The 19,787-nt window shown below is 49.3% G+C and overlaps 9 protein-coding genes across 9 annotated transcripts; 5 read left to right on the top strand and 4 right to left on the bottom strand.

The window, feature by feature from the left end:
* Positions 1-172: 172 nt before the first annotated feature.
* Positions 173-1,343, bottom strand: P153DRAFT_367671 (uncharacterized protein). Its single transcript, XM_033668332.1, has one exon. It carries the CDS (start codon positions 1,303-1,305, stop codon positions 244-246), a length of 1,062 nt encoding a protein of 353 aa, XP_033522941.1. The 5' UTR covers positions 1,306-1,343; the 3' UTR covers positions 173-243.
* A 145-nt stretch (positions 1,344-1,488) lies between these two features.
* P153DRAFT_367670 (beta-lactamase/transpeptidase-like protein) lies at positions 1,489-3,112 on the bottom strand. Its single transcript, XM_033668331.1, has 4 exons — positions 2,983-3,112; positions 2,080-2,936; positions 1,891-2,028; positions 1,489-1,840 (listed from the first exon to the last, which is right to left on the bottom strand). The coding sequence occupies exons 1-4, from the start codon at positions 3,065-3,067 to the stop codon at positions 1,691-1,693; spliced, it is 1,230 nt and encodes a 409-aa protein (XP_033522940.1). The 5' UTR covers positions 3,068-3,112; the 3' UTR covers positions 1,489-1,690.
* Positions 3,113-3,274: 162 nt separating this feature from the next.
* Positions 3,275-3,783, bottom strand: P153DRAFT_39899 (uncharacterized protein). The gene has a single exon (XM_033671689.1). It carries the CDS (start codon positions 3,696-3,698, stop codon positions 3,396-3,398), a length of 303 nt encoding a protein of 100 aa, XP_033522939.1. The 5' UTR covers positions 3,699-3,783; the 3' UTR covers positions 3,275-3,395.
* Positions 3,784-6,599: 2,816 nt separating this feature from the next.
* Positions 6,600-6,935, top strand: P153DRAFT_292793 (uncharacterized protein; the record flags this gene model as incomplete). Its single annotated transcript, XM_033663855.1, has 2 exons — positions 6,600-6,749; positions 6,867-6,935. Coding segments are annotated over 2 exons (219 nt in total), but the record flags the coding sequence as incomplete, so codon positions are not given.
* A 2,293-nt stretch (positions 6,936-9,228) lies between these two features.
* P153DRAFT_318494 (clathrin adaptor, mu subunit) lies at positions 9,229-10,808 on the top strand. The gene is made up of 3 exons (XM_033665060.1): positions 9,229-9,699; positions 9,752-10,626; positions 10,685-10,808. Exons 1-3 carry the CDS (start codon positions 9,271-9,273, stop codon positions 10,689-10,691), a joined length of 1,311 nt encoding a protein of 436 aa, XP_033522937.1. The 5' UTR covers positions 9,229-9,270; the 3' UTR covers positions 10,692-10,808.
* Positions 10,809-11,227: 419 nt separating this feature from the next.
* P153DRAFT_342377 (amidase) lies at positions 11,228-12,874 on the bottom strand (the record flags this gene model as incomplete). The annotated part of the gene is made up of 1 exon (XM_033665961.1): positions 11,228-12,874. The coding sequence occupies one exon, from the start codon at positions 12,872-12,874 to the stop codon at positions 11,240-11,242; it is 1,635 nt and encodes a 544-aa protein (XP_033522936.1). The 3' UTR covers positions 11,228-11,239.
* A 389-nt stretch (positions 12,875-13,263) lies between these two features.
* Positions 13,264-14,979, top strand: P153DRAFT_386663 (ATP-dependent RNA helicase MSS116, mitochondrial; the record flags this gene model as incomplete). Its single annotated transcript, XM_033670556.1, has 2 exons — positions 13,264-13,550; positions 13,602-14,979. The coding sequence occupies 2 exons, from the start codon at positions 13,264-13,266 to the stop codon at positions 14,977-14,979; spliced, it is 1,665 nt and encodes a 554-aa protein (XP_033522935.1).
* A 1,439-nt stretch (positions 14,980-16,418) lies between these two features.
* P153DRAFT_386662 (uncharacterized protein) lies at positions 16,419-16,877 on the top strand (the record flags this gene model as incomplete). Its single annotated transcript, XM_033670555.1, has 1 exon — positions 16,419-16,877. The coding sequence occupies one exon, from the start codon at positions 16,419-16,421 to the stop codon at positions 16,875-16,877; it is 459 nt and encodes a 152-aa protein (XP_033522934.1).
* Positions 16,878-16,947: 70 nt separating this feature from the next.
* Positions 16,948-19,328, top strand: P153DRAFT_39790 (forkhead transcription factor-like protein). The gene has a single exon (XM_033671598.1). It carries the CDS (start codon positions 17,047-17,049, stop codon positions 19,306-19,308), a length of 2,262 nt encoding a protein of 753 aa, XP_033522933.1. The 5' UTR covers positions 16,948-17,046; the 3' UTR covers positions 19,309-19,328.
* Positions 19,329-19,787: the final 459 nt, after the last annotated feature.

The raw sequence follows: 19,787 nt of genomic DNA, 5'->3' as shown, positions 1-19,787 counted from the left end.
GTGAAGTGTGGAGGACACAAGCTTTGGCAGGGCGTTACCTGCCATGCATTCTGATGTTTCAAACAAACAAACCGCTGAGGTGGTGTTGGCACGCTCGGAAGGTTCGAGTTGGCTACCCTCATCATCATCATTTGAAGTAGGTCAGTGAGAGCAGATTGGCTTCGCTTTAGCATGCAACATGCCATACGCTGAACGCGTATGATTATTATTCCTAGTTCATAGCTAGTAATCCCAGTCAAACCCCTACTTGCTCTGCACATCCTGCTCCACGATATCCCTCACATACCAAGCCATCTTCTCCGCAACAGGCACACTATGATCTATGCAAAAATTATGCGGCCAATTCTCACGCTCATCAATCTCCATAACCGGCTTCCATTCCTCTCCCGCCTGCTCCACCATGCCTCGCCCACGCGCCTTGATCAGCTGATCCCGCGTCCCGTCCGCAACCCAATGGTCCTTCTGCCCAAACAAGAACCGCAGAATGGGCCGCGGGTGCGGATGTCCTGACTTCGACGCCACAGCCGCACCCCACACATCATCATCCCAGATATCCGTGTCGATCTGGAACATCTCGTCGCGCGCCATGTGGAGCGCCTGCTGGATGCCGTGTGGTGATTTTACAAACGAAGCCGTTGTGTGCGCCGCGTCCTCGGGGAAGCCCATGAAACTCTTGATGAGCGTGGCTAGGAAAGAAACAGGGAGAAGGAGCGTGATGAATCCGACGAACGCCGAGGCGAAGGCAGCGAAATTGGAGTTCTTCAGGTACGGCGATACCTTGATTCCGCTCTCGCTCCTCGCGATGTCTACAACGGTGGGGAAGAGTCCAATGGCGCCTGCGATCCGGGTCTCGAAGTCTTCGCCCGCGAGCCCGTGGGCGCGCAGCCGCCGCAGGATCTCGAGTGAGATGTAGGCGCCGACCGAGTGGCCCATTAGAATCACACGTACATCTCTGGCGCCCTGGTCTTTTGCTTCTTCGACCAGGTCCGTGACGTCTTCCTCAGCGTGTCGGATTTGGTCTTGCAGTCCGTAAGGGGGGTTTTTCCGCCATTTCAGGGTCTTGATATCGGATGATCGCATTTCAAAGCCCGAGAGGGAGCGCCCGTAGACTTGGAATTCCACATCCCGGTCTGAGGCGGTGTCGCGTGTGAGCAGGCCGTAGAGGTGGACGAGGAAGTTGCGGTAGTATTCTATCAGGCCGGGGTTGCCTGTGATGAAGTAGATTATGTATGTTTTTGCTGCGGCTTTTTTCCCTGGTTCTGGGGGGGTGAGGAGGTGGATCTTTGAGGATGGTAGGGAAGCCATTGTGGAGAATGGGTTGGGGGTTGTTGCTGTTGTTGGGGTGGATGTAGGCGGTGAATGGAGCGGTTTTTATGGAGATTTCTGATGGAATTGGAAGGGCTAGGCTTGTTCTAGCTTGGTTGAAGGGTAGCGCGAAGGGGCCATTGAGCTTAATTCATCTCGCTCTTAATATAAGGGCACCGTGAACAGGTAATCAAGTCATAGGATTGTCGCCAGTATAATAAATTACCATCAGTGACTGCGAATTCTTGTGTCTAGCAAAGCACAGTCCGCCAGATTTGCAGAGGCGATACATCCTGCTCGGTTGTGGTGTCGCGACAAGATGGAATGCGGCACTTCTATAATATCGCGCACACGCCTTAACTCTGAGCAAACAGATACCATACCATTAGGAGCGCAGACCTGCAAGACCGCTCTGATTATAATTCTTGTACATACCCGCCTCAAATTGACGGTCCAACGCTGAACACTTCGTGTCTCCGGTAGGCATCATTTGTCCCGCGTACAAGCCACAGAGTCCCGTCTTACGGTCGACCCACTAACTATGTCAGTACCAAAGCATACTGTTTTGTACGTGGTGGAGCTTACCCATGTCAGATTCGGCAGACCGCCCCAAATCATACTACCAGCTGCTTTGCCATCAATTTGGTCGTGCAGAAGGAGAAGGCCCCCAAAGCCCCAGTCCTTCTTCTGGTCTTTCTGTGTCCCACCCATAGCGTTGTTCACCTGAACCGCCCACAATTAGTATGGTTCTCAGAATCACTCCACGAAACTTACCATGTCAACCTGCAACATCGCATTCATCGCTGCCGAAGCAGCCTCACCCAACTGCGGCTTGAAGAACTCCTCAAGCGTATCCTTCTTCAACAGCTTCTCATCCTCATCAGTTGTCAGAAGAGCTTTCAAAACCTTAATGTACTCCTCTGCGCTCGTGAAGACTCCATCACCACCCATACAAGACTGCATCTCCCCTCCATCCACGTCCAGGTACCCCTGCCTCGCCGCCGTGTACCTAACAGTGGCCGACCCTTCGTCTCGGAAACTCATATCCGCCATTCTGGCTTTCATGTCTGGATAAGAACTAAGGCGGAATGTCATGTCCGTGATTCCAAGTGGTTCCCAGAGGTTCTGCCGCATGTACGCCTCAAGTGAGAGTCCCGTCACGCGCTCTATGAGTAGGCCAGCGTAGTCAATGCCAGGGCCGTACATCCAGCTTTCTCCTGGTTCAAAGGTGAGCGGTGCGTCGTATCGCTGTAACAGCTTTGCGCCTGCACCTGGCTGTCGTCCATGGTAGGCGAGCCAGGCTAGGAGCTTGGGGTGCAAGACACTGTAGGTTAATCCGCTGGTGTGCGTCAAGAGCGTACGTAAGGTAATAGATTTAGTGTGCTCTATTTCGATAGGCTTTCCCTCATCATCGAAAGATTCAAGGATCTTGAAATCTTTGAGCTCGGGGATGTGGGTATAGACAGGATCGTCAAGGGTCAGCTTACCGCACTCGACAAGCTGCAGTGCGCAGATGGAGGTCATCAGCTTAGTGCAGGATGCTACCCACATCACTATGTCCAGCTGGAGCGGTTTAGCGTTTTCGGACTTCATGGACGTGTTGCCGAATGTTTTGGCGTACTCGAAGGAGCCTGAATGTGTGAGCAAGTACTAATGGATACAGGTCATGTAGACTACCATCGCGGTTTGTAGCGAGCAAGACGCAGCCTGGTATCTCTTCTGCATCAACAGCTTGCTGGATTGTTGTTTCGAAGTCGGCCATGGTGCGATACGGTATACACTACAGTAAACGGGTGGATTAATTGGTATTAGAGCACGCGAAAATAGGACGGCCGGCAATTTGAACAATGAAAATAGAAGAGGGAATTGACAGTAAGTCCAAGCAACATGGTTGGGGGTCTATCTGTAGTCGTTCGATGACATGCTGCCCGGCCCACAGTAACGCGCGTGGCTTCAGGCAGCCACTTTGCACCCCTGTGCAGCTATACGCAGCCGCCCATAAGTCGGTGAGATATTTCCACTCTCACAAAAGGGATAAACGTATCTAAGGTCGCGCATAGTGCTGCCAGGCGCTCGGTGAAGTCGCTTGTTCATGGACCCTTACAACGTCTAACTAGCGAAGGTATGTATTTAATTTGTACAGGGTGCCCGAAATGAGACATCAGTAACAAAAACTTGACCATAGCTTTCTCTTCGTCTGGGCTAAGGTATTGCTGGCTTTGGGTTTCCAGCAATATTGACGCTCCTCCGTGTTTACGACGATGGAACACTGCTCTTCTCTGAAACTGCACGGTATGGCGCATAATCGCCTGCAGAGAAGACTTCCGCCAGCGCCTGGCTGGCTCAGTCCATGATTGCGGATGTAGTGATGTGTACGGCACTGTCCTACGCATCCTCAACGCAACGACGAGAGCGGCCAGACTCGAGGATAGTCCGTTGCACGTGACATGTCGTAGAAAGTCCGGACAGTCTGCTTACATAACTTGCACGTCATCCCAGCTACAAAGCTTAACAAGAACGTTATAGCTTAGTTTTTACATTCTTCAAGATGCGTTTCGATTAATTAGTGTTGGCAAGACGAGGGCCAAAAGAATGCTACGCGCTTACTTACTCCTAATGTTAGTCTAATTACTACTACTCTTCGTAAAAGGATACATCCGCAACTATGCAATAAAGTGCTCTATATTGAGGTAAGTTAGTAATACGGAAGTCTCTAATTGCATTGTTTAGATTAACGTGTTTTATCAGACCGTGCACGCTATCGGACCGTGTACGCAGAACACTATTCTGCTTGATTTTTTAACACTACATAACTCTATTAATATGGGTAATATTAATACTGCAATTAAAGCTCTAAATAGCTTAAAGCTAGGAGAACTACTTAATTATACCTCTACTATAAAGAAATACGGTGTTAATTAAACTACGTTGTCCTAGAGGCACTGTAGGGTAACAGGTACCTATAAAGAAGGTATAGTTAATAAGTAAAATCTTAACCCTATATAAGAGCGTAAGCTTTTAAAGTACATTTATAAGCTTTATAAAAGAGGACTACTACCTATAAGGGAGATAATTTAAAACTTTGTATTAGAAATAGCTAGAAAACTTATTAGGAAATACTAGGCTAATTAGTAGATTAAAAAGAACAATATTTATCTAATCTCTTAATAGACTACTAGTATTAATATAAAATACTATAAAGCTAATTTAGCCTTTAAATATAAGCTCTATTTTAAGTAGCTATACTAGAAAATTAAGAACTACAGCATTAAGCTACAGTATATGTATAATATAGATAAGAAGGGCTTTCTTATTAGGGTACTCTTAAGAATAAAGAGGATCTTTAGTAGAGATTAATATAAGCATAAGCAGAGCTAGGCAGTACTCTAGGATAGTAATAGAGAGTAGATTACAGTGCTAGCTTATATATATACTAATAGATTAGCTCTTACTCTATTACTTATCTATTAAGCTGCTTCTAGTAATCTTTAGGATACCTAGCTTTAAGATTTTAAGCCTTCTATTTATTAGGCCTTCTTTACATTATTACTAACAGGCTAGACAAGCAACGTAATAGGCCTAGCCTAGCTTAAATAAGTGTTTAATTAGGAGACTTATAAGAAAGTATAACGCTTACACTAATTACTTATTATTAATAGCTACAGTAGCTATGTTACTATAGAGTTTATTAAATACTGTAATAAGAATAAGATTCTTCTTACTGTTCTACTGCTTTACTTAACCTATACTCTCTAGCTACTTAATATAGTTATGTTTAAGCCTTTTTTAATAGCTTACTTAGCTAAGCTCTTAAAATTTATAGATATGTACTAAGGGCTCTTATCTATTACTAAATAAGACTTCTATAGGCTATTTAACTTAGCCTAGAATACTTTATTTAAGTAAGCTACTATTCTAAAAGCTTTTAAAGTAACTAGAGTCTATCTACCTAATTCTAATGTTATACTCTAGAGATTTAATTTAGGAGGCAGCTAGCTATTATTAAGCTTATCTATAAGCTTAGTTTTAAGTACTTTAGACTAAAGGAAGATTAAGCAGCTCTTAAGGTAAGTAATAATTAATAGAAGCTTATATAAAACTTAGAAGCTTAGCTAAATAATCTATATAATCTTAGTACAGAAAACTCTACTAGAGTATAAGAATAGTTAGCTTAAAGAAGCTTTAATTAATAAGAAGAAATATTAGCAGCGTAGTAAAGCCTTACTACTTAAGCTACTAGCTTAGTATAATAGTAGAGCTGTTTTTTAGTCTCCTTTAAAGGTAGCTACTACTTAGGATTAACAGGAATAAAAATAACTTAAATAGGAGGAGCTATAATACTAAAAAAGCAAGGTAATTAAGCTTTAAGATAAGCAGAAGTAGCTTAAAGCTAACCTACTTAAAGAATAACGTTATAATTAAGTTATAGCTTAGGAGATAAAGGCTTAAGAATAAGCTAAAAAATAGGCTTAATAAGAAGAGGATAAGCTTGCTTGCTAAGCTAAGAAATAACTCTAAAATAACATTAAATTATCCTAAAAGGGTAAGAGCAGAAGCCTTAAAGCTATAGTAGCCCTAGCTATTAATTTAGTAGTTAATAATAGGGTAGTTGTATTAGTTAATAATAAGCAGCCTCTTCTGCCTTAGTCCTAATAGAGCTAGAAGATTAAGCTCCTAGCCTAATTTAAGTAGTATAAATTAATTACAGTACTCTATTAACTACTACTTTAAAAAATCTTGTAATAATCTTATTTGTGTAAGGTGCTGTAGCCTTAAAAATGTAGCTTAAAAATTGTGTTCTGCGTGCACGGTCCGATAGCGTGCACGGTCTGATAAAACACGTTAATATGCCCGAGTTTGAAGCAAGGATCCGGGTTTAGCGAGAAAGTTAGATGCTTTAGTTACACCACCCCAACATGCTTAATCGCTGTAGAAATCAAGTATATCATGATACTGTAGGTATTATCCTTTATCCTTGAATTTGTTACAGCACCTATACGTTCCACATAGCGCTATTACGTAGGTCGTTTTGAGGTATACTACCATCACGCTATTCCCGGGTTCTTTCTCCGAGCTAGAGGCTATGCCAGGTTTTTAGATAAGGCAGGATAATGGTAGGATAAGGTTGTTCCTGAGGAAGGCGGGGCTGTCACGATGACGATACATATATCCACTATACTACATCACATTACCAGCCTTACTTGTATAAATACATGAGACAATTCACTTACTTACTACCGACCTACATCCGCAAAAGATAAACTCCAACTACACACACTACCACACACCACCTCACAACTTCCAAAATGGACAGCAACCAATCGCAGAACCAGTCGGGCCAGAAGGAGGATTACGCCGACAAGGCCCTCGACGGTGCCGAGAAGAAGTTCGGAGGCGCACAGGGTCAGAACACAGAGCAGAACCGTGCCGTGAACGAGAAGATTGTAAGTTATCTCTCCGCTTCTTCAAGACGGATCCTGAGGCATGGGTCTTCACCTACCCACTCCTACATGACATGATATGACGCGGCGCACGTGACATATAAGCTAACACTACTACAGACGGACGGTGCACGAGGAATGTTTGAGAAGGCCACGGGCAAGGATGTCCCGGACAAGTTCTCTAACTAGAGTGGATGATGAAGGAAAGGACCGAAGAGCGATGAGCCAAAGGTCGATGGATGAGAACGAGATATCACAACAATGACATGGAATGCTAGGAACACGAAAAGTGTATACTTTTCATAGTCACAATAAAAACAATCACATGAACAAGATCACCATATACTGTCGTCGTCATCGGATCCTGTCGAACATCCTTTAGCACACCGTGAAAGACAAGCTAGCCAACGAGCATTTCTCAAGGTGCGTCGTAATAAGTTGGATTGGTGATTGATTAGAGCCAAAGAAGACTAACCGCTTACTTGGTGTCCGTTTCTTAATTTCATCATCCGATAGTGCCTAGTCGAATGACCGAAACATAAGCTGCCTTTTTGGAAATTCAATACTTTCTCAGTATCAGTTGCTAATCTAAACATCTTTGCTTGTACTCATCTCCCAAACTTTCACTGTTGCACTACAACCATCGGGATACTTTCAGTGTTGTTGGTCTTGTTGTTCTTTCGTTGTGAGTTAAGTCGCATGCCTGCTATATGTCGGTCTTTCAAACTGACCGAGCAGTACCATCGGACGATGGGATACATTAGCACAAAATATCCTGTTCAATTCAATCACCCTCCCCTCTCAGTATGAAGCGAGTCAAGAGATTCATTAGAAAAAGTGTTCATGTCCACTGGCCCGTCCGCAAACCGATTCCTGCGAATTCAGACGAATACTATCAATGGGTGACAGCCACTCAACAAGTCTATAGATGTGACATTATTCCTACAATAATGCAAGATTGCTTGGGCTCTCAGATTCATAGGATAGAATTTATGCGTTTGTAGAATCGCTTCCAGGTTCTGAGCGACACATCGATATATATATCCGAATTGCAACGACCCATTTCTAGTCATTTACCAGTGTTTCGCCGCAAGTTACATTTGCACAATGAACGATATTGACCTCTTGGATTACGCGGTCTATGGCGAACAATCAATTCACTCCGACGTACCGTCCTGGATACCGCGCTGGGATATTCAGAATACTAGTGCAGCATCACCGAAAAGTCCAGGTTGGCCAGGTTTAACATCACGTACAAATTCTACGTGTGTACCTGAGGTGGTGGACAATGTTATCCTAGATGTCTGTGGCGCGGTTTTAGATTCTGTACAGTACGTTTTAGATATTCTATACCGTTCCAACTTATCACTAGATCTGATTTGCGAAATTTGGAAGACCATAGACGCGCTGGGGGCGATACCACCATATTCCGCGTCGTATCAACTCGAAGTTCTCATAGACGTGTTCTGCATGAACCAATCTTATGGAGAACGGTCGGGTTGGAGTTAAAGCAAAGCGGCGTTCCTGTTTGATGTGTACGACAAGAGTAGCAAAATTGGCAAGGCTGAGCTGCCGTCTTCCGCGCTCGATGATGAAGCCAGAGATCCAAGTCTCTACTTGAGCGTGGTGGAACAACGTGCACACAACCGCAGAGCTTTCGTCACAAAACGCGGATATATGGGGCTAGCCACACCTGTGGCTCGTGAAGGGAATACGTGTGCCATCATCTTCGGTTGTACGACATCTTGCATCCTGCGAAGCACGTATGAGAAAGATCACTACTTGCTTGTAGGCGCGTCATGCACCATGGGAAGAGAGGTATATGTAAGAGATGTGGGCTTCATTCAACTGGGCTCAAGTCAGAGCAAAGATTGGACGGAATGGGATGTCGATGAGCAAGATATATACCTATACTAGAGGACGAAGGCTGCTCTTCCCCCTATCCAAGGCCGACATATGATAATCTCTAGTCAATTTTTTTCAATGCATTGTCGTTTGCAGGGTGGTCGTTGTGGTATCTCTGGTCGAATAATTTTCGGTCATGATCTGACGGTCTCTCGCGCAGCATCACGATTTTGCGCGCTTGCAGAGCTGCGTCTTGCTCGGGAAGTAATTATATTATCCGTTCGTCTTTGCAATGTCGTGAATCATAGTTGAGAAAGACATACAGTTCGACGAGATGATGAATGGTGTGGTGGATCTTGTCAGAAAATATAACCATCAGCGCAGATTCCAGGAGCCGGTTGCCCAATTGCAAACTCAATACTTATGTTGCTCAAATTGGTACAAAACAGAATGCTTGAATTAATTAGACGGTGTAAAGGTACAGTACACTTGGTCAAGCAATTCGATATCTGAAGTAGAGAGGTGAAGTGAGGTCAGGGATGGTCGCTCCTTCCTACATGGGACCCTTGTCTTGCCAAGCGGCCCCTGCGCCTTCCCGCATCGTACTCGGGCGAGGCTCAATGCGACGAGGAGCACTTTCAATCCATCCACGCGTCCCTCTACATCTCCCACCTCCGTCATGCTCTCCGGGATCCTCATCTTCAACCAGAAAGGCGAGAACCTCATATTTCGCGCCTTCCGCAACGACTGCCGCCCGCGCCTCGCCGACGTGTTCCGCATCCAAGTCATCTCCAACGCCCAAGTACGCTCGCCGATTCTCACTCTTGGCTCGACGACCTTCAGCCATGTGAAGCACGAGAATATATACCTGGTGGCGGTGACCAAGAGCAATGCGAATGCGGCGCTGGTGTTTGAGTTCCTATACCGGTTGGTAGGCTTGGGCAAGGCGTACTTTGGGAAGTTTGATGAGGAGGCCGTGAAGAACAACTTTGTGCTGGTGTACGAACTCTTAGATGAGATTCTGGACTTTGGATATCCCCAGAACACCGAGACGGACACGCTGAAGATGTACATTACAACGGAGGGAGTCAAATCAGAGAGAGCCATGGTATGTGTAGCCCCTGGCAGTGGCGCAAGAATATTAGCTGACAACTATCTAGGAGGACTCATCGAAGATCACAATGCAGGCAACAGGCGCCCTCTCATGGCGACGAGCAGACATCAAATACCGCAAGAACGAGGCTTTTGTCGACGTGATCGAGGATGTGAACTTGCTCATGTCAGCGACAGGGACAGTGTTACGAGCGGATGTAAACGGGCAGATCGTAATGCGCGCATATCTTTCAGGGACGCCGGAGTGCAAATTCGGGCTCAACGATCGGTTAACGCTGGGCGAGGACCACTTACAACAACCCTCAGGAAATAAAGCTGGCGCAAAGGCTACAAGAGCAGCAGCTGGAAGCGTCACGCTCGAGGACTGCCAATTTCATCAGTGCGTGAAGTTGGGCAAATTCGATACAGACAGGATAATCTCCTTTGTCCCGCCAGACGGCGAGTTCGAACTCATGCGATACCGGGCAACCGAGAACGTCAATCTCCCCTTCAAAGTCCACGCCATTGTAAACGAAGTAGGTAAGACGAAAGTCGAATACAGTATCGCCATCCGTGCCAACTACGGCTCGAAGCTCTTCGCCACGAACGTCGTCGTGCGAATACCCACGCCTCTCAACACTGCCCGCATCACCGAACGGACATCACAAGGCAAGGCGAAGTACGAGCCAGAGCACAACAACATCGTCTGGAAGATCCCGCGCTTCACAGGCCAGAGCGAGTTTGTGTTGAGCGCAGAGGCGAGCTTGACCAGCATGACTAACCAAAAAGCATGGTCAAGACCACCACTCAATCTGAGCTTTTCCCTGCTCATGTTCACAAGTTCGGGGCTGCTTGTGCGGTATCTGAAAGTATTTGAGAAAGGGAATTATAGCAGTGTGAAGTGGGTACGATACATGACGAGAGCGGGTAATTATGAGATAAGGTAGGGCTCTTCCTCTCCTCGCGATGTGTTGACCAGCAAGATACTAACGTGTGCACAGGTTTTGATTCTCGTTGGTAATATACATACGCCTCGCTATATTTGTTGGCAGCGTTGCATTGCAGGCGTTGACGAAACGTAATCGTACGACATTCTGGAAATTTAATTGATCCCTATTCTCACTCACATATATTCTTCAATGCTGAACGTGAGTATAACCTTGTTGATCTCCTGATTTGGGAAGTAGAAAAGTGCGTTGTGTGCATGTCAAACCAGCTCTTACAACTTGCGACGTCGTTCGCGAGTTCGGTGAGTTCGTTAGAGAGTGGCTTCGTAAGAGCTTCTTTTCAAAGATTGTTCTGACACAGCCATACTCACGCACTTCTTTTTGACGCTCAAACATACTTCCAGATATCTATTTGATGTAAGACCTACATCTGGACACTGGAGAGGGTTGAATGCGTATGTGGTGGTATTCTATTTCGCCATTGATGAGCTGAGAACATGGCATGAACCACGAATACCCAAGCAACATTGGTAACACGAAAAATAAATAACCAAGCATCCAATCGGCCATAGATGCGCCTAATTGAGAGTTTCCCGTATAGCGGTTAGTCTACGGCAAGCAGATTTCCTTTTTGATGTGTTCCAGAATGCCTAAAACCTTCTCGTCCTCAAATCGCCTGCCAACGAGCTGCAACCCAACAGGCGCACCGTGGAATTCTTCGGGATCCCACAACTTCCTATTATCCTCATCCTGGCCATTCCAAACGCTCCCATCATCGTCCCACACATCTGTAGCTTTATCAACCTGAGACACTGGGAAGACTACACCCGGGTAGTCGAGTAGATTCCACTGGCTTGTATAGCTCCAATACTTGGCAGTATTGTGTTTGGGTGCTACACCAGGACCAACAGGGCAAAGGAGTGCATCGATGCCATACTTGTTCCAATGCAGGGCATACTCTTTACGATAGGCTTCACGTTCTTCGTACCAGTATGCTAGCTCACCAACCGAGAGTTTCTTGACGCACGGATTCTCTTTGATGATCCATTCGGACAGCGGACGCCATGGTTCGCCGGAAGACTCGATGTCCTCCGTATCTGCCTCGCCACCATCTGGGTAGTAGAGCGAAGACAAGATGGTCCACGCTTCGTCATGCAGGTGGGACGGGAAGTCGATTACCTGCATACCTTGCTTTTTCAGGCGATCCGAAATTGACTTCAGGGCACGAGTGATCGGCGGATGCGGTCGTACAACACCGTCGTGCCATAGGACTCCTATCTTCAAGGGCCGGTCTTGAGGTAGTGTATATGTTCGCCACGGCATGGGGATCAGTGCTGGCTCCGTCAGCCACGGCTCTGAATCAACAATGGTCTTCATGAAGATCTTTAGTCCGTCTAGTGACGTCGAGAGCGGCCCCAGAACAGTCTCTACAGTATCTGCACCGGCCATCATATAGCCCCAGCCGTCGGTGGGAAGTCGGAAGGCCGTTGGTTTGAAGCCGTATATATTGCAATTGGCAGCTGGGCTTCGAATAGATCCACCAACATCCGAGCCGATCCCCAAACACGAACCGCGAAGCGCAATGACAGCTCCCTCGCCGCCCGAGCTTCCCCCTGATGTAAGGTTGCTGTTGTACGGGTTGGTAGTCACGCCGTAGAGATTGGAGTCTGTCTCCAGATGCATCATGGTCTGCGGCACTGTCGTCCTGCAATGGAATACAGCACCTGCATCACGGAGCACCTGCAGAATGTGCGCATCTTCTTTCACAATAGTATCCCAATGCGAGACATAGCCAGTCGTGCACCGCAGGCCTTGGAACCCAATGTGTTCTTTGATGCTGATCGGCAAGCCATGGAGAGGGCCTATCGGACGTTTGTGCTCCTGGAAGTAGGTGTCAAGTTCCTTTGCTCTTTCCAAGGCCAAGTTAGGGAGAAGCTCAGTGATGCAGTTAGAGAGTTGTTGAGCTACAGCTGCGCGTTGCAAATACGCGTTAGTGACTTGGACGGCAGTAAGCTGGCCACTTGCCAGTGAAGAGAGGAGTTCTCCAGGGAGCAGGCTCGTGATTGTGACAATCTGCTTGTTCAAGGCCTGCTCTGGAATGCTCGTGACATTCTTGGGTGGGTTCGCCGGTATTTTGGGTACTCGAGGCGACAGCAGGGCAATTGTCGAGTCTCGGTGATCCTGAGCTTCTCTTGCAATTTCCTCCCACGACCTCTTCGGCGACTGTGATTTTGGAACTGACATCGAGGCTGGACTGCGAAGACAATGCAGCAGTCGCGCTGATGTCATGTAGCTCTCGATAAGAACCTATGGATAAGGATGCGTCGATAAGGATGTCGGTGCATGTCACTGTCGAGCGCCGACGCGAGTGGAACATTTTTTGACAGCGCGACGATATTTTCAGAGGCACTCACTCTCAACGCTTTTCGCTCTCTGTTCTGCATCTGGTCTTTTCCGGGGCTGTTTGTGTATGTACGGTTGCTCAGATAATGAAAATAGTTTCACACTCTCTATCACTGCGCCTGCTTGCTCGTTCTCACCTTCCGTCGCGCCTGTCTCTTTCAACTAAGCAGATTTCAAGCCGTCCAGCAATCCTTTCCAGCTTCACCAGTAGCTACAGAACGCTCACCACCATGCCTCCTCCATCCAAGCGCAAGTTCAGGCCACGAGGCGGCGCTGGTGCTGGTGCTGGTGCAGGTAACGGCAACGGCAATGGCGCACCTGCGACTCCGCGCTCGAGCGTTGCACAGCACCCGAAGCGTCCCAGGGTCGAAAGCACAATGCCCGCGACCGAGGGTACTGTCGACGTAAAGCAGATGTACAGCACGTCCGCTGGCGACGCGGAGCCAAAGCCGTGGTCGGTGATGAACGGCAAGCTGGACAAGGCACTGCTGAACAACCTGGACAAGATGGGCTTCGAGTAAGCACACATCGCACAAGCCTCGCTATACACGTCGGCTAATCCGTATAGGTTCATGTCGCCAGTCCAGCAAAAGGTCCTCACCGAGCTGCCGTCCTTTTCCTCCGACTGCGTTGTGCAGGCCAAGACAGGCACGGGCAAGACTGTCGCCTTTTTGCTTCCCGCCATCCAGAACCTGCTGTCGGGCAATATGCCCCCGCGAGGCCATGTTGGTATTCTCGTAGTCTGTCCCACGCGCGAGCTCGCTCTCCAGATCGCCAAGGAGTGCACGGCCGTCACTGCTTCTTTGCCGCAGAGGATGGAGTGCCATACAGCTTTTGGCGGTACTGCACGTGCATCGAGCCTGAAGCTTTTCCTCAACGGCAACCCTACCGTTCTCGTTGCTACCCCTGGCCGGCTTGACGATATTCTAGGCGAAGAGGAGGTGCGCCGGAGGTTCACTCATGTCCAGACGGTTGTCCTTGATGAGGCCGATCAGATGCTTGACCAGGGGTTTGCGCCCGCCATCAAGAAGATCCTGAGGCAGATTCCCCCTAAGAATGACGGCTGGCAGGGTATGTGCTTCTCCGCTACCCTTCCCGAGTCAGTTCTTGACGTCGCCAAATGTGTGCTTTTTCCCGGGTACACTCACCTGTCTACATTGGATCCCAACGAGGTGCCGACGCATGAACGAGTTCCACAGTTTTACTTTTCGGTCCCTGCCGTCCAACAGACATTTGCTGCTCTCCTGGGATTGATTAAGGAAGAGCATTCGCAAGACCCCAAGGACTTCAAAGTCATTGTATTTGGCACTACTGCCAATGGCGTCGCATTACTCTACGAGCTATTCAGGCAAGCCCTGCCCCAGTTCAAGGCATTCGAACTGCACAGCCGCATGAACCAGAACGCACGAACACGTACAACAAAAGAGTTCAAAGAGGCAGAAAGCGGAATTCTATTCGCTTCTGACGTTGTTGGCCGTGGCATGGACTTCCCGAATGTTGGCTTGGTGATCCAAGTGGGTCTTCCTTCCAGCGGCGAGCAATATGTCCATCGAGTAGGACGTACTGCTCGTGCCGGCAAGGACGGGCGAGCCGTGCTGATCGTTACCGAAAACGAGTCGTTCTTCCCCAAAACGAATCCCAACTTGCCCATTCAGCCCTATCCGGTGGACATCGTGTCGCAGCTGCCGACGCACCAATCGACCATCGATAGAGCTTTTGTCAAGGTCGATGAACTCGCAAAGACCAAGGCTTACCAAGCATTCCTCGGGTACAACAAACCTTTCTGCAAGAGACTGAGGTTGTCCACGGCGGAACTTGTACGCGTGGCTAATGACTATGCGTTTGCCATGGGCTGCCCGGAGACGCCTATGTTAGAAAAGTCGACTGTCGGCAAGATGGGCCTAAAGGGCGTGCCCGGTCTGAGGATCGGTTCGACGAGGAGGTGATGTGGAATCACTACAAACTATCCGGCGTCAAGGCATTTGGGTACCTCATTCACAACGGTGGTTTCTCCGAGATGAGACACAACCAATAGAAGCTCACATTTCAGTAAGCTGCCTTGCTTTTCTGGGTCATAACGTATAGATGGTTATACGGGGTTTTCACGGCCGAGCGCTGCATTTGATTGTTCTGCACTTTTTTTTACGATAGATCGGGATGGTAGAAATAAGTGAGGGTAAAGACGTTTAGACATGTTAAAGCTTTGGTGGCGTTTGTCCTCTAACGAATATGTATTCATGTCTACAAATGGGTAAGTGGTTTGTTTGATCACTGGTCTTGAAAGCACACTTCTAATGCTGCTTCCCACTTCGTGATGCTACCCTTTTCGGAATGACTTTTATGAAGCAGTCGAAGACAACACGTCGTGCTAAAACACATAATGATGTAAACGGCTTGTAAGGGATTTGCAGAAGCGTCTACTAAAAATAGCTCATTGACAAAGATACCCATCTGTGGTGATGTGTTTGAAGGATGCTTATCAGCCGGAAATCCAGAAACCGGATCGGGTGCATTGTCAAGGCCTTGGGGCATCCCGTTGTTGAAATTGTGAAAATCATCGGATGATCTCCATACCCAGCTTTGAAGGATTACGGATCAAATTCCGCGTCGATCACGCATCAACAGCTGACTTGATGATACATTTCAATGCTGAAATTTGCGGAGAGCCGCCCAAGAAACTGCTTTCGTGAAGTGAATACGCGGATAGCCGAAACTGACGGACCCACGGGCACAAGAGTGGTAGTGAAGGCTGCCCCTCTCTCAATTGCATGAAGACCGGTAATTCGCCATCAGTAGTGCACCGTACCCGCCTGGTATTCCATGGGTTGACCTTCTGGACGGGAGATTGGCGGCTGTCAGCTCGGATTGATTAGCGCCTAGAACTTTACCATCTCGATGAAGAAGGCGATTCACAATTCTATGCTTCGCAAAAAGGCACTGGCGCCGTAAATCCGAGAGAAAGCGAGAACGCAATCTTAGACAAGGCTAAACATCCAGCTGGTTTTACACTTAGGCAATTAGCAAGCTCCGTGTGGTAGAGAAGCTTGGTTGGTGGAGTGAGAGCTGCGGCCAGGATGATCCCGCGTCGTGGCTTGCGAGTTTCATGCGCTCCATGGGCTTAAGTCGATAACGAGCGGTCTATAGGCCATGCAGGAGGCCCCTCCCAGACGAACGGTAGTGGTGAACAGCAGTAGCTCGGCCTGGTTCGTGTTTTAAGTTGTGCAGGTTATGGATGAGCGACAGGTTACTTTTGAACGAAGGATCTCGCGGCGTGGAGGGCAGAAGCAATCAGGTCGTTGCCTGACATGTGCCCTATGGCGCTCTGTGTGCGAACAGCTGGCTAGCTCGACGACCAGGGCAGGGACATTCCTGGGCAGCTCTCACAATGACGCGCGATCGATCAGTGGAACGCGACGGGAGCACCGTCATTGGGTGGCGTCCCTTGCACGGTCGCTCCTTCCTTGCGTTTGCATCCGCACCTGCCTTGGCGCAGCTCAATCCACGTCCAGTCCTCACGCCCGCTCTCGCCCTCGGCGTCCCAACTGCAGCCGTTGTGTCTCTTCTCTTCTTGCATCACCGCCCTCTGCCCTACGCGCTCCCCGTCCTGACGCGGCATTGCATTCCTTGTCGGCCACCCAGGCAGACGCAGCGCCCCTCCTCGACGACACGCCAGCTCACTCTCGACACGCCCTGCCTGTTAGCGCCGGTAAGCGAGCTCCTCCGCTGCTTCATACTCCGCACAGGCGGTCGGACAGCAGCCCACGTCCCCAAGGGCCTCCTTTCTCACGACTCGCAGCAAATTCGCCAGTCGTATGACAGCCAGCATACTCCCGCCGACTACTAACCGCAATCCCCCTACTGTGTCGTCTGCTGCACACTGGGCTGTCGTCATCCAATCTCATCTGCACTGCACTTGTCGACACCCAATCTGAGATTCTGCACGCGATTTTACGCGTCAAAGCGCCTGGACAGGCTATACAAGCCTCTTAGAGACGCCGTCGGTCGTGCTCGCAATGGCTGCAGCGCGCCGACAACCGTCCTTGCAGATTTTTCAGGACCCTCTCACTCCCCAGGCCTTCCACCGCGCCAACACGTACGACCCGCGATACTTGGATGCCTTTGTGTCTGTCACCGACGTGTCAAACGCCTCCCACACACTCCTCTCACCGCCACAAGCCCTGACAGGCGCGCCTTCTCCGCGGAAGGGCCGACAGATCTCCAGCTCTCCCCCTCCCAGTGCCCTCGTCGAGAAAGGCCTCAACTCCGTGTCTCTGCCTCCGCCACGAGAGCAGAGCTTCCGTACAGACGCGCCTCCAAAGAAGTCACAGCCGTCCGTACCTGACATGGCACAACCCTTAGCGGGGTTCTGGGCCAGTTCCCAAACACAAATCGACAAAGAGAACGCGTCCTCTTATGCCGCGCCTTTCACATCCAAGATGTCAGCCGCAGAACCGTTAGTGAAGCAAACGACCAAGCGGGGTGTCATAGACGCGACGCCGCTACGGGATCGCAGCAAGAAACCCAAAGCCAAGGAAGTGAAGATCGAGGAAGCAGAGGGCCCGCTGCCAGAACCAGAGGCTATGCCCGGAGTCGAGGACGACGGAAACAAGCCATCGTACAGCTACGCAATGCTCATTGGCATGGCCATCCTGCGGGCACCAAGCCGTCGATTGACACTCTCCCAAATCTACAAGTGGATTTCAGATACTTTCGCCTTCTACCGCAACTCCCCGGAGACGGGTTGGCAGAACAGCATCCGCCACAACCTGAGTCTGAGCAAGTCGTTCTCTAAGCAAGAGCGCCCAAAGGACGACCCTGGAAAGGGCCACTACTGGATCATCAACGCTGGCTTCGAGAAGCAGTACCACAAGATCAAGATAGCCCGCCGACTCACCAACCCTGATACTTTCTTGCCAGCATACCCTAGTGACCTGCCACAACCGACCACGTCAACGTCTGCTAGCTTTCCGCCAATGAGCGCGACTAAGGGGTTCGACTCGAGCAAGTTCACAGAGGAGCCCGAGCTGCCTTCTTCAGACGCCACTATTCTCTGCTCGGACCCAGCTGCCCATGACGGACATGATCCTATGAGCATGCCACCGCCACGCCAAATTCCATCCTCGCCCCCACCAGCAGATATTCGGTCCTCACCCCCACCGCCTGCTTCGCGCCCGCGTTCAGCTCGTGATGACACGCCGCCTCGCGCACCACGCCTCCCGTCCAACAGCCGATCCGGCGGACGAAAACGCAAGTTTCACGTTCTTAATGACAGCGGCTACTATTCGTCTATTGAATCATCTGCCATGAAAGGCAACCCCCTTGGGCCGCTACTCACTTCTGATGCAGATCATGAGCGCCCAATCAAGCGCGGACGCGCCGAAGAGGAAATCGCTCGCATACGTGGCTCCTCATACGACTCTCCGTCGAAGACTCGGCCCTACATGAAGCAGCCGGCAAATGCCAGCATCATCTCGTCACCGTTCCGCCAGCCTGGAAAACTGAACAATCCATTAACCCCTGCCATCGTCTTCAAGCGTCCTGCTCTTCCACCGGCTTCGGCATCTCCAAATACCAATCTGCGCAACCATCGCAACAAAATGCGAGAACTTGTTGGCGGCTCGCCAGACAAAAGCCTGGCCATGTGGGTAGATACGTCCTTCTTGGATGGCAAGGGCTGGAGCCCGGCTGTCTCGATACCAAACGAGGAGCATGTGAACCTAGTGGGTGAAGGCTTTGAAAGCACTTTTGACGTCTTCGGCAACTTCAGCTATAATGATAGCCCAATCAAGCGGAGTACAAAACGTCCTCGTCTGGAACGTGCTGCAAGCACAGGCGGCCTTCTTGCAAATGTCACTGGTGCGAGGAACAACGTAGCCAACTCTCCGACGCCTAACTGGAAGATGTCGTCCTCCTTTCTCAACATCCCAAATCTGTCGCCGGCTAAGAATCTCTCCCCGCTAAAGGCTCCCATCCTGAAACCGTCGACTTCACACCCACTGCCAGCCTTCTCGTTCCACAACGTGAACAAGGAGAACGGCCGCACTGGCCTCACCCCTCCGAAGTCATTCCACATCTCTGCAACACAGCAACAGCAACAACAAGACGACGATGATATCTTCCACCTCCTGCACAGCGACGAGTCTGAGCCAGGTATTGATCTCTTGCAGGGTTTCGAAAAGATTGGAGCCAGGACATCTGCCGTCGCACCGAATGGATCACCTCAGAAGGCATCTGCGAGGCCAGGTATGGTCCGCAGCTCCACAGTGCGATTCTAGGATTTACATGTGGACAATGATGTCACGTATTGCAAATATCGTCAGTTGCGACAAACAAGGACTTCTAGCTCAGTTGGTTCGAGGCCTTGACTCACCCCTGTGGGTTCGAGTTGGCCTCGCCGATAGTTGGATAACCTAGTTTCGAACGACGACGATTGAGGAATACCGACGTCAGGACACATGTTCTTGCCTTCTTGCCGCCTGGTTTTGCGTGCTTGCTTGCGATTGTTTATCTCCATCAGGCTTGGTCCTTACACCACACATTGTGTTGGCTGGCAACGGTCATCTATCTATTCTGCTCCATTCCTTTCAACAACACTTGGACTACCTACCAAATTCTTGGATTAATCCATTGGATAATCTTACCTTACGACGTCACGACGAACGATACCCACGACAGCAACGGCTGCCCCTTCTATATTTAGCGTCTACTCGATACCTGTTAATACTAGACATGGCATTGGGAGGGCCGCGTGGGT

The sequence above is a fragment of the Dothidotthia symphoricarpi genome (genome assembly GCF_010015815.1).
Source record: "Dothidotthia symphoricarpi CBS 119687 unplaced genomic scaffold P153scaffold_12, whole genome shotgun sequence".
In the NCBI taxonomy this organism is placed as follows: Eukaryota; Fungi; Ascomycota; class Dothideomycetes; order Pleosporales; family Dothidotthiaceae; genus Dothidotthia; species Dothidotthia symphoricarpi.
Note: the sequence above shows the minus strand (reverse complement) of the source record. Positions and strands in the feature narration are given on the sequence as shown.